Source organism: Bufo gargarizans, chromosome 3, assembly GCF_014858855.1.
Source record: "Bufo gargarizans isolate SCDJY-AF-19 chromosome 3, ASM1485885v1, whole genome shotgun sequence".
NCBI classification, from domain to species: Eukaryota; Metazoa; Chordata; class Amphibia; order Anura; family Bufonidae; genus Bufo; species Bufo gargarizans.
The window spans coordinates 441730579-441744736 of record NC_058082.1 but is presented as its reverse complement, the minus strand read 5'-3'; the positions used below and the strand labels follow the sequence as shown (position 1 = coordinate 441744736).

The 14158-nt window shown below is 41.0% G+C and overlaps 1 protein-coding gene across 1 annotated transcript in view; it reads left to right on the top strand.

Moving 5' to 3' along the window:
* LOC122930263 (putative helicase MOV-10) overlaps positions 1 to 13221 on the top strand; it is a 214711-nt gene extending 201490 nt beyond the window's left edge. The window contains exon 23 of the mRNA XM_044283498.1: positions 11534 to 13221. Within this exon, the coding sequence (XP_044139433.1) occupies positions 11534 to 11598 (65 nt within the window). The 3' untranslated portion in view covers positions 11599 to 13221. The remainder of the gene's footprint in view (positions 1 to 11533) is intronic.
* The last annotated feature ends 937 nt before the right edge of the window (positions 13222 to 14158 follow it).

Here is a 14158-nt window from a genome sequence, read left to right as displayed (position 1 = left end):
CCTGTTTGTAGTGCTGCAGGTCTCAAGGTGAAGTGGGTACGTTTATCACCACAAGTCAGCAAATCAAAATAGAAAGACTGCGCTGCTCAGAATATCCAGAAGGCATCCAAATTATAATGGAGTCAATCACAGCGTTCAAATCTAGACGAACATTGAAACGACCAGCAGAGAGCTTTCGCTTCCAGTTCAATCCTTCTGTAGGAACCAAAGGTTGTGCAAATAGTGAAGAATCGCCAACAAAAGTAAAATAATTTTATTATACTCGCAGAAGTAACAAGGTAATGTTGTTAAATCATTAACTCTACCTGTGTATCTTTTAAGTAGAAGGGGGCTTTTACCACATACTTCTGAAGGATTAAATGTTGAATTTGATCTGAAGCCTTGTTTAGGGTTTATTAGTTTTATGTTGCTAGATTTATTTTAGTTGTGAAGCGGAGTTCGGATGAGATCATAGTATGTCATTAATTAGAAAAACTACAAAAATGGCGATGGTCAGACAGGGGCAAGCAATAGTGCCTCCCTGAATACTGCTCAAATGACAATCAGAAAAAAACTAAGAGGGGCAGTGAACTAAGTAAAACATGAAACTTTATTGATTATAGGGAGATAAAACCAGCCCCTACAGACAAACAACATGTACACCATACACAGAGGTACACTGATAGGATGGCGGGAACACAGAGGCGCCAATCCCGTCTAGGTGTACTGTGTGTGGTGGGCAAGACCACTGGTGGTAGGTCGGGTATGGCTATGTTGAGGAAGGTAAACTAGCCCTGTTGCCTCCCTACTTGGCCTGGTCCGACCCTACTAGGTAATCCACGGGACGGGGTCCAAAAAAGCCCCGCAAGTGGTGGCCCCGACTGGAACTCTCGTCCTGTGTAAATGACCCTAATGAGGCCCTAGACACAGGGAGAGTGCAGGCAGTCCGAATGCTGACAGCCTGAGCCGTAGAAAAACAGACTATACACCATGTTAAACACAACATATAACCCCGCCACCAAAAACCTGATTGAGGAGTAGAGTGACGGTGGTGCTAAGGGACGCATTAGCACCACCGTCACTCTACTCCTCAATCAGGTTTTTGGTGGCGGGGTTATATGTTGTGTTTAACATTGTGTATAGTCTGTTTTTCTACGGCTCAGGCTGTCAGCATTCGGACTGCCTGCACTCTCCCTGTGTCTAGGGCCTCATTAGGGTCATTTACACAGGACAAGAGTTCCAGTCGGGGCCACCCCTTGCGGGGCTTTTTTGGACCCCGTCCCGTGGATTACCTAGTAGGGTCGGACCAGGCCAAGTAGGGAGGCAACAGGGCTAGTTTACCTTCCTCAACATAGCCATACCCGACCTACCACCAGTGGTCTTGCCCACCACACACAGTACACCTAGACGGGATTGGCGCCTCTGTGTTCCCGCCATCCTATCAGTGTACCTCTGTGTATGGTGTACATGTTGTTTGTCTGTAGGGGCTGGTTTTATCTCCCTATAATCAATAAAGTTTCATGTTTTACTTAGTTCACTGCCCCTCTTAGTTTTTTTCTGTATGTCATTAATTAGACCTGGTCCCATGCTTTCCTGTGTGCAAAATGGCAAGCACCAGTACCCGTTTATTGGTCCGCTAGAACCACGTGATTTAAAGAATGAATGAGAGAAGATCTGGCTATGATTGACGCTGTGATTTAAATCAGCCAGACTTTTATGAATGAAAGAGGAGTGCACTTCCTTGTTAGCTAAACCCAACCATGTGATCGGGAAAGTTATGTCAAATAGTCATTAGTAAGTGATTTGGTGGGTGAAACGAAGAATGGAATAGTAATAAGGGCAGATTGTTTTAAGAGCAACACATTGGTTTTAAGGTGAAATAATTATTTTGGTGTTTTATTTGGGGATAGGAATGATTTGTGTTTCTGGCCTAATGCAATTGGGAGGAGTTTTTGCCACCCTAGATCTGTATAAATTAGACGCCCAGATGAGGGTGGAGTATGCGCCCTTGATGAAGCAAAAGAAAAACCTAGGTCAGGCAAAGACACAAGGGCTGATGCAACTTTATAATATGCCTATTACCTTGTTACTTCTGTGAGTATAATACATTTTTTATTTTACTTTTGTTGGTGGTTCTTCACCTTTGGTTCCTACAGAAGCATCGAATTGGAAGCAAAAGATCTCTGCTGGTCGTTTCAATGTTCGTCTATATTTCAACTCTGTGCTTGACTTTATTATAATTTGGATGCCTTCTGGATATTCTGAACAGCGCGGTCTTTCTATTTTTATTTGCCATTCATGTGTATGGTGCATACAGAAATCAAGGTGCTCGCTGCCAAAACAACCCCATTGTAATAAATGGAACTGATTTTCTTTTTAGTCATTGCTACAAATCTGCCATGTCTGAACACATCTGCAGAACAGTGAACCTTAGCTCTCTGGCAGCAGGTAACATAAAGGGGTTGTCCATCATCTATTTTCTCAAATTCCTACCCCCCAGTGCTACCTCTGAAGAGATCTATACTTGCCTGTTTCCCACCAGTCTGTTCTGGCTACATGGCTTCTGGGCTGCCTTAACCGCACTTCCAGTCCTTGCGTGTCAACCTCCACCCCAACAGGATTACATGAGCCACTGTGTCCAGTCATTGACTGCAGCAGCGCCCATTGCCCTGTCCAAAAATAGACAGATGGGGACTGGAAGTGTAGTGTATAAAAAGTGTATGGATGTAGGGTTTCCTGCACCGATGTGGTATGCAAGGCTTTTAGCAGAGCAAGAACCGGCAGGAGCTCTGCATAGACAATGCTCAAGTTTTGGTATAGTACAGTAGATGTGCTGTGCTGGGCTTGAGCAGAGTTGGCACAGGCAGGAGCAGCAATGTGTGCTCCTGCCTGTACAATGCTCACTGTGGCCCCACAAGTTTAATCCTTGGTATAAGAGTATACCGAGATCAAAGCCTACAGAATTTCATAATCATAACAAAGGCATATTACAAAAAATTCCACAATATGTGAAATAGTTTTTAATAAAGTATATTTAAAAGTCTAGGTACTGTTCGTTTTCTTTCTTTAGCTTTAGTGAATACTTTGGGTTAACACAAATCACAGAAAGATGAAAAAATAAATAAATCCTGCACGTTATAAAAGAATTATCACAGAAAATAATGCACAATATAATACAATACATGCAAACATTTTATATGGACCAAGCCCTCAATCTGAAACTAATATTAGAGATGAGCGAATGTTTAAAAAATTCGAATCAGCCGGTTCGCTGAATTTTTAGAAAAATTTGGTTCGTCTGAGTTTTGCGGTGAATCGCGTTAAAAAAATGCCTATTTCTGGGCTGCAGAGAGCCTTTATAGTGGTGTACAACACTGTGCCTTGCAGTAATACGCATAGGGAGTATGCTGTGGTAGTGAAATAATACTGTGAGTCCGTATGACATGCAGATGACAGGCGTCACACTGAGAATCACTGCACACTTAACACTTCAAATAACTTATACAGGTCGATGTTGGCGCCAAGAAGTGCACTCCTTTTACAGTCATATGATTCCACATAGACGTCTACAGAATCTGTTCTATTAAACACGTATACAGTCGTGGCCAAAAGTTTTGAGAATTACATAAATATTGGAAATTGGAAAAGTTTTTATAATGGCAATTTGCATATACTCCAGAATGTTATAAAGAGTGATCAGATGAATTGCATAGTCCTTCTTTGCCATGAAAATTAACTTAATCCCAAAAAAACCTTTCCACTGCATTTCAATGCTGGCATTAAAGGACCTGCTGAGATGATTTCAGTAATCGTCTTGTTAACTCAGGTGAGAATGTTGACGAGCACAAGGCTGGAGATGATTATGTCAGGCTTATTGGGTTAAAATGGCAGACTTGACCTGTTAAAAGGAGGGTGATGCTTGAAATCATTGTTCTTCCATTGTTAACAATGGTGACCTGCAAAGAAACGCGTGCAGCCATAACTGCGTTGCATAAAAATGGCTTCACAGGCAAGGATACTGTGGCTACTAAGATTGCACCTCAATCAACAATTTATAGGATTATCAAGAACTTCAAGGAAAGAGGTTCAATTCTTGTAAAGAAGGCTTCAGGGCATCCAAGAAAGTCCAGCAAGCGCCAGGATTGTCTCCTAAAGATCGGAGTGCCACCAGTGCAGAGCTTGCTCAGGAATGGCAGTAGGCAGGTGTGAGCGCATCTGCACGCACAGTGAGGCGAAGACTTTTGGAAGATGGCCTGGTGTCAAGAAGGGCAGCAAAGAAGCCACTTCTCTCCAAAGAAAAACATCAGGGACAGATTGATCTTCTGCAGAAAATATGGTGAATGGACTGCGGAGGACTGGGGCAAAGTCATATTCTCTGATGAAACCTCTTTCCGATTTGTTTGGGGCATCAGGAAAAAGGCTTGTCCGGAGAAGAAAAGGTGAGCACTACCATCAGTCCTGTGTCATGCCAACAGTAAAGCATCCGGAGACCATTCATGTGTGGGGTTGCTTCTCATCCAAGGGAGTGGGCTCACTCACAATTCTGCCCAAAAACACAGCCATGAATAAAGAATGGTACCAAAACACCCTCCAACAGAAACTTCTTCCAACAATCCAACAACAGTTTGAAGAACAATGCATTTTCCAGCACAATAGAGCACAGTGCCATAAGGCAAAAGTGATAACCAAGTGGCTCTGGGACAAAAACGTTGATATTTTGGGTCCATGGCCTGGAAACTCCCCAGATCTTAATCCCATTGAGAACTTGTGGTCAATCCTCAAGAGGCAGGTGGACAAACAAAAACCTCACTAATTCTGACAAAATGGGTTGCTATCAGTCAGGAATTGGACCAGAAGTTGATGAGAGCATGCCCAGTCGAATTGCAGAGGTCCTGAAAAAGAAGGGCCAACATTGCAAATACTGACTTTGCATAAATGTCATGTAATTGTCGGGAAAAAAAAACTTTGAAACGTATGAAGTGCGTGTAATTATATTTCACTACATCACAGAAACAACTGAAACAAAGATCTAAAAGCAGTTTAGCAGCGAGCTTTGTGAAAACTAATATTTGTGTCATTCTCAAAACTTTTGGCCATGACTGTACAAGTAGAGTCCGTCCCACGTCTTCCCCCCCCCCCCCCCCCCCAACAGAGTGGAGAGGGTGTCGGCAATAAGTTTTTGTTAATCTCACTGATTATTTTGCTTTTCCTCTGATCCGTCAGAACAATAACCCCCAAAAAACGGCTCCTGTCTGTTGAGCATCTGCCTTCACTCGGTCTCATCATTTATTCAGTAATCCATCAGTATTGCTAATGCCAAAAAGAAACAGAAGTGGATCCAAAACAGAGATGAGTCAGCGATTCAAGAACCGCAGGGTTGCTGGTCAAGACACGACCGCTAGATGACACCGGGAGCTCAAGCCTCTCGCTGCGTCTCCTGTTGCCACGCCCCCTTACTCTGCTGCGACCTGTGCCTGCGCCAAAAACATTTAGGCCTCTGCCACTCCCCTGTGCAAGGCCTGGCACTTCTGTCTGACATACTGTTAGATTGAATAAATAAAAAGGAAATTAAAACACCCCAAAAAAGTCTACTTTTCTCACTTCACCACACAACAGCAAATACATTTTTTGTGACATCGCTGAATGGCAAATATATTTCTTTTGCCACTAATACATGACTGAAAGGGCTGTAATTTTCACACTTCACCACACAACGGCTAATGAGCTCCTTCCCTCCCCCCCCCCCCCTCCCCCACTAATGCAAGCCAAAAAATGCTTTAGAACAGGCATCCTCAAACTGCGGCCCTCCAGCTGTTGCAAAACTACAACTGCCAGCATGCCAGAACAGCCTACTGCTATCAGCTTACAGCAGGGCATTGTGGGAGTTGTAGTTTTACAACAGCTGGAGGGCCGCAGTTTGAGAATGCCTGCTTTAGAACATATACAGTTGCAAGAAAAAGTATGTAAACCATTAGGAATAATATAGATTTCTGCACAAATTGGTCATAAAATGTGATCTGATCTTCATCTAAGTCACAACAATAGACACTCAGTCTGCTTAAACTAATAACATACAAATAATTAAATGTTACCATGTTTTTATTGAACACACCATGTAAACCTTCACAGTGCAGGTGGAAAAAAGTATGTGAACCCCTAGACTAGTGATGGCTAACCTTGGCACTCCAGCTGTGGTGAAACTACAACTCCCAGCATGCTCCATTTATTTCTATAGAGTTCTGAGAGCAGCCAAGCAAGGGGGGCATCTTGGGAGTTGTAGTTTTACCACAGCTGGAGTGCCAAGGTTAGCAATCGCTGCCCTAGACTAATGAAATCTCCAAGAGCTAATTGGAGTGAGGTGTCAGCCAACTGGAATCCAATCATGGAGGTGTTGGTTACAGCTGTGCTGCCCTATAAAAAAAACACACACCAGTTCTGGGTTTGCTTTTCACAAGAAGCATTGCCTGATGTTAATGATGCCTCGCACAAAAGAGCTCTCAGAAGACCTACGATTTAAGTATTGTTGACTTGCATAAATCTGGAAAGGGTTATAAAAGTATCTCCAAAAGCCTTGTTGTTCATCAGTCCACGGTAAGATAAATTGTCTATAAATAGAGAAAGTTCAGCACTGCTGCTACTCTCCTTAGGAGTGGCCATCCTGTAAAGATGACTGTAAGAGCACAGCGCAGACTGCTCAGTGAGGTGAAGAAGAATCCTAGAGTGTCATCTAAAGACTTAACAAAAGTCTCTTGCAAATGCTAACATCCCTGTTTGCGAATCTAAGATACGTAAAACACTATACAAGAATGGATTTCATGGGACAATGCCACAGAGGAAGCCAATGCTGTCCAAAAAATAAAACATTGCTGCAAGTTTACAGTTTGCACAAGAGCACCTGGATGTTTCACAGCAGTACTGGCAAAATATTCTGTGGACAGATGAAACCAAAGTTGAGTTGTTTGGAAGAAACGAACACTGTGTGGAGAAAAAGAAGCACAGCACACAAACATCAAAACCTCATCCCAACCGTGAAGTATGGTGGTGGGGGCATCATGGTTTGGGGCTGCTTTGATGCGTCAGGGCCTGGACGGATTGCCATCATCAAAAATGAATTCCCAAGTTTATCGAGACATTTTGCAGGAGAACTTAAGGCCATCTGTCCACCAGCTGAAGCTCAACAGAAGATGGGTGTTGCAACAGGACAACGACCCAAAGCATAGAAGTAAATCAACAACAGAATGGCTTTACCAGAAGAAAATACGCCTTCTGGAGTGGCCCAGTCAGAGTCCGTAACCCGATTGAGATGCTGTGGCATGTACTCAAGAAAGCGATTCACACCAGACATCCCAAGAATATTGTTGAACTGAAACGGTTCTGTAAAGAGGAATGGTCAAGAATTACTCCTGACCGTTGTGCATGTTTTGATCTGCAACTACAGGAAACGTTTGGTTGAAGTTATTGCTGCCAAAGTAGGTTCAACCAGTTATTAAATCCAAGGGTTCACGTACTTTTTCCACCTGCACTGTGAATGTTTACACAGTGTGTTCAATAAAAACATGGTAACATTTAATTCTTTGTTATTAGTTTAAGAAGACTGTGATTGTCTATTGTGACTTAGATGAAGATCAGATCACATTTTATGACCAATTTGTGCAGAAATCCATATCATTCTAAAGGGTTCACATACTTTTTCTTGCAACTGTAACTGCACTGCACAAGGGCAGATAAGATGTAGAAATATTTCCTTGTAATAAACCCTGTTAATGGCTGTATGAAACGGCAATTGCACCCCAATAACAAGAACAGTTTGCTGGAATTAGAGCTGTATAGTGCAGCAAGGTTTAATAGGATTGTTCCTATTACCCAGGCTGTAACCTCCCCTGCTGAACCCTGTTCAACATAAATACTGTGGAATAACTCCCTATCCTTTCCCTACACCTTGAATAATCTTAATAATCTTTCCCTTGTAAATCTTTTTTTTTTTTTTTTTTTTTTTGCAGCACAATGACATTTTTTTTCTAGCACTGTCCCTACTGACTTCTCTCCCTGCACTAAGTACACTGGAAAATGGCAGAATCCAAGATAGCTGAGGCTATTTTATAGGGCTGAGACATCACAGGGCTGATTGGCTAGATGCATGGCATTATGGGTGATCCAGAGTTCCTTGCTACATGTCCTCACAAGTGCAACGGCCATTTTAATGCGATTTCATTACCACGAAGCGTGAGGAAATTCTGATTCGGTGCAAATCAAATTTTTCCTGAAATTCTGATCAAATTCCACTTAGTCAACTACGATTTACTCATCTCTATTATATTTTGGCACGGGTAGGCGGTCACAGATGTTTTGATCAAAATATATTGACTGAGTCTCACATTTTTGTCCATATATAATGTTTGCATCTATTGTGTTAGCAGGGGCGTAACTACCATAGCTGCAGACCATGCGACTGCTATGGGACCCAGGGCAAGTGGGGGCCCAGTCTTAGGCCTCTTTTACACTGGTGTGTGTGGCCCGTTGATGTATTGCGGGCCGCAATACACGGGCGCTGTTCCGTGGGCATTCCGCATCACGGATGCCGACCCATTCCCTTGAATGAGTCCGGAGATGCGGAACGGAACCCAACGGAAGCACTGCAGAGTGCTTCCGTTCCGCAAAAGATAGAACATGTCCTATCTTTTTGCACAACGGCCGGATCACGGACCCATTCAAGTGAATGGGTCTGTTATCTGCTGCGGCTGCCCCATGGACTGTGCTCGTGAATTTCGGGCCGCAGCACGACCATGGGCCGCACACACCAGTGTGAAAGAGGCACTAGTTGGGATTATTTCATACTGGAGGTGAAAACTCTACCCTCTAAAGCAGGGGTGCACAACCCTGCTGCCCCGGGGGCCACATGTGGCCCTTGATACCACTCTGTGCGTCCCCCAACCATCTGGTAACAGACAGACATGTATGCCTATGTCTTGTGGCTGCTCACATATATTTTTCATGTATTTCTCCCATTAGGTGAGAGTCCTGGAAGTGTAACTAGACATTAATGGTATATAATGTGTTCAATATGCCACAAGTACAATATTTCAGTTGTTAATACACCTTTAAATTTTAATTTCGGCCCTCGTCATTGGTTCAGTCTGGAAATGTGGCCCCCAACCAGGAAACGTTGTGCACCCCTGCTCTAAAGGAACAACTTTTAGAAAATGAAGTGGTCGAAAAATGGCCCAAGGCTCATTAAAAGGGTTTAGGCAGAATCCATTCTGTCCTGCGTGGGGGGGCCTGGTTTGAACCTTGATATGGGGCCCTTGCGTCTCTATGTACGCCACTGTGTGTTAGTGCATTTTTTTTCTGTGATTTTTCTATTATACAGTTGTGTTCAAAATAATAGCAGTATGTTTAAAAAAAAGTGAATAAAGCTCAAAATCCTTCTAATAGCTTTTATTTCCATACACACAAATGCATTGGGAACACTACACATTCTATTTCAAATCAAAACCTGAAGAAAAATATCAAACTTGTGTTTATCTAAAAAAATTGAAAAGTGAATATTAGACTGTTCAAAAAAAAAAAAAACCTGCCGTTTTTTGTATTCTTCACAAACTCAAGCATTCATTATATAAACTAAAAAAAGTTTAAAGATTTTGCTTTCCTTTGAATCACTTAACTAATATTTAGTTGTATAACCACTGTTTCTGAAAACTGCTGTACATCTGTGTTGCATGGAGTCAACCAACTTCTGGGACCTGTGAACAGGTATTCCAGCCTAGGATGATTGGACTACATTCCACAGTTCTTCTCTATTTCATGGTTTTGCCTCGAACTGCATTTTTTTTTTTTTTTTTTTTTGTCACACCAAGTTTTCTATTGGATTAAGATCCAGGGATTGGGCTGACCACTCCCTAACTTCAATCTTGTTGGTCTGGAACCAAGATGTTGCACGTTTATTAATGTGTTTGGGGTCGTTGTCTTGTTGGACCACCACCCATTTCAAGGGCATTTCCTCTTCAGCATAAAGCAGCATGACCTCTTCAAGTATTCTGATGTATTCAAACTGAGCCATGATCCCTGGTATGCAATAAATAGGCCCAACACCTTAGTATTAGAAACATCCCCATATCATGATGCTTGCGCCACCGTGCTTCACTGTCTTCACAGTGTACTGTGGCTTGAATTCAGTCTTTGGGGGTTGCCACTAGACCCAAACAGAACAATCTTACTTTCATCAGTCCACAAAATGTCTCTTTAGGCCAGTCAATTTTTTTCAACAATGGGACATTGCGGGGGCTTCTTTCAGATAGACTCCTCTGTTGAGCCAAGCTAATTGTAACAGTACTCACAGATAACTTTTAGACCTTCTTGGATCTTCCTGGAGCTGATTGTTGGCGAAGTTAATGCCACTTTGGCTATTCTATCCATTTGAATTGTAGTTTTTTGCTTTCTTCCACGTCTTTCAGGTTTTGGTTGCCATTTCAAAGCATTTTTGATCATTTTAGCTGAGTAGCCTATCATTTTCTGCGCTTTTTTGTTTTCCCCTCTCCAATCAACTTTTTAATCAAGGCACGCTGTTCTTTTTCTAAACAATGTCCGGAACGACCCATTTTCCTCAAATTTTCAGAGAAATGCACTGTAACCAGCATGTACAACATTTGCTGCCTTCCTTCCTTAAATAAGGGCAATAATTGCCACCTGTTTTTGAAAGAATGAATGACCTCACTCATCGAACTCCACACTGCTGTTATTTTGAACATGTCCCTTTCAATTAGTGATTCAATTACACAGAATCAGCAGCATGCATGTCATGACTGTTGGGTCTGTTGGCTTTCTATTAGTTTACTAGCAGGTGTAGTAGAGTATTTGCCATGTAGAAATATCATTTCTACCAAAAACAATGATTGATCAGGTTAGTGATGTCTGACTGCTATTTGGAACACAACTGTAAATGTAGACATGCACATCCGCATATTCATTTATTACATCACACATGTTTTGTTTGTTTTTTTTCCAATCTTTTTCTGTCACTTCTTGTTTAGTCTGCAGTATACACTTAAAGGAGTGGCACATTTTAAGTGTGAATGTGCTTCTATTTTATCTTGGGAGTATCTTTTTTGCATGTTTTCCCCGCCTATCTCACAGGTGACCTTGATTAGATGGAACATAGTGGTGCGTGCTCCTCCTCTCATTGGTTGCTTGATGCACATAGAGGTAACTAGGAGAAGCACACTATATGTGCAGGGTCTGCTCTTCTGAATGTAGATGCCCAAAGGTAGGTCCGTCCTGACTGAGACCATCTTGACGCTGGTAGGCGGGCACACATGTGCTTTAATAAAATATATATTGATTGTCTCAGACTTTATCATATCAGAGTAAGGGCTTAGTCTATATATAATGTTTGCATTATTGTTTCTGTGACTTTTTTTTTTTTTTTTTTTTTTTTTTTTATAAATACTTTGGGTTAACTTTTAAATTACCTTTTGCATCTTGTGAGATCAGCTGTAATAATCCTGTATTTTATAGTCCACTGTCAGGACTGTGACCAACTGCTATATCTATTTCACAGGTGAACCGAGTGGCGAGAGCGTAGTACAGCAGCAGGGAGAGCCAGCATGGAGACATGAACATTAACTTATCCTTGATGATGACTCTCATAGGAGATCTGCACATAGTCCTATCTTTGCTTTTGGACTGAAGCCTGCTATCGTCTTTATATAGGTTTCAATTCAGTGATGTCTAGCACAACCAGTCTTTATTTTTTTATTTTTTTTGGACTGCATTAAATTATATGTGCTTTTTTTCATGTAAAATGTCCTCTTATAAGTTATTGAAAATGTTATTTGTCGTTTAAAGAACAGGTGTAATTCTCATAGCAAGATCAACCACATTTCTCAGACTCCAAAGCTGGATAGTTCATAGAAGCCTATTTGTCTGTGGGTTTGCTGTTTCTTGTAGGAAGCTGGATGAACTTATGTGGCCTGAATGGTGGTCGCCTAGCTTTCCATAAATACGATCTATATAAGACTATCTTCACACTTGCCAGCATACCCCTCAGGGTTTTACGACAATTCAATTCAAGTACGAGCCATTCAAGTACATTTGACATATACATAAATAGAGCATCTGCAGCATTATTCATGTTTGTAAAAATGCCAAACTTCATTTAAGTCAATGGGGTCTGTCATAATTCACCAGAAATCATTAGAATTTTTTTTTTATTTTTTTTTGTAGAACGTGCCTTAAAGGGATAGACTCTTGTCAGTAGATGGGTGTCTGGTATTACATCTGATCCCTATTCAAGTGCAATACCAAATGAAGCCAATGGACCAAGTGTGGTGCTGCTTCTGAAAGCAGACCCTTTTTTATAATCTAGATAAACTTCATTAACAGAATAATATTCTTTTCACGAGTAGTAATATTTTCATTTAGTAAAAAAAAAAAAATTGGGCTACGCATTCAAGCAGCCGCAGGAAAAACTATATATTTTTAACATTCTGATCCTGAAGTAGAGATTGATATTTTGGCCACCAATATTCATAAGAGCAGCCCAACCAACAAGCTTTCCATAGAATTGCGGTAACACTCCTTTCAAACGTCAGAATTGGCAATTTTAACCCAACTTGATACAAATTTTACTTAATATTTATTGTATTGATCAACAGAGTGAAAAACAATCTTGATTTGATTTGTAATTGTCTTATCTTTATCCTTTGACAAACCCAGACCTGTTCCATTGCCTGTGATGGTGCACTGGGAGAGTCTACACTATATTAGAATGGTTAATGTCTAGCACACGGGTATTTATACTAAACTTGGTCAATACATTTGTGAATTGTTGTAGAAGAACCAAAACTGTAAATCACAGAATTTTATATAATTGATTTAGAAAGTGGAATGTCTTAGATAATGCTTTATTTAAACACAATCTCTTTCATCTCCAATTTAAATTATGGCCTGATGGTGATCCTATTTGGATTTTATTTCCACTACTTTCTCCAAGTTTCACGTTTCTTATTCTATTAGTTGCACATATATTGAAGAGTCACTGACAATTAACAATCAGATTGGGGGAGGGGACAAGGGGCCTGGATCTTGATATGCATGTTGTATTTTGGAACTGAGAATATTCACGTTGTTTTAGTTTGTCAGTTTATCAGTTGGCTGAAAAATTATTTCCAGTTCATACTGATATTTTTATATTTGGATTTCTTGATTTCTATAGTATGTTTTGTACTAATAAAAGTTAAAAGTGAATTATGACTTTGGTTGTTTTAATTAGATTACAAAACCATGTACACATATAACCTTTTTTTTGCATCAACATGGCCTTAATATTACTTCATGTGGAAGCTATATGTAGTGCCAATAATGAGATCAATTCCTAACCTGTATTATCAATCAATCCTTTCCCATATTCTGTCCCTTTTAAGTCCCAGGACCATTTTTGTTTGCATTTTTTTTATCCCTCCCCACATTCCAGTAGCCATAACCTTTAATTTTCCGTTCATATAACCATATGAGGGTTTACTTTTTACGGGATAAGTTGTACCATTTAATTTACCGTGTCTTGTATTTGAAACTGGAAAAAAAATATTTTGTGGGGTGAAATGGGGGAAAAAAACAATTCCGACAAGGTTTTTGGGGTTTTGATATTGCTGCATTAACTGATTGCTAAACATATCATAACATCCTTATTCTGCAGATTAATACAATTACATTGAAACCAAATTTGGATGGCTCTTTTATGAGGTAATCGCCTGCTAAGCGGTGTTTCATCTATGTAAAGGCCCAGTTGCCATTTTTATTTGGACCAGTTTACTTGCTCTTGTCAACAGCTGTCTTTTCCAGCCCAAAGGGGGAAACAGCAGCTGATGAAACTGAAATTGTGCAGTTATAAGCATTGCTGACATCTACGGCATGCGATGTATCCAGGTGTGCTTGCAGCATCCACGTTTCTCTTTGCGGTAGAAATTTTTGCAAAGTGGGTACATATTGTCTTAGAAGGTTAGGATAGTCCAGGGATCAGCAACCTTCAGCACTCCAGCTTCCGTAGAACTACAGCTCCCAGCAAGCAATGTCGTGCATTAAAACCATTTCATAAGGGTGATGCTCAACTTTGGTTGACCGCATGTGAACATGACACCCCTAGGAGTGGACATTTGACCAAGTACAGTTGCTATCCAGTGGACAG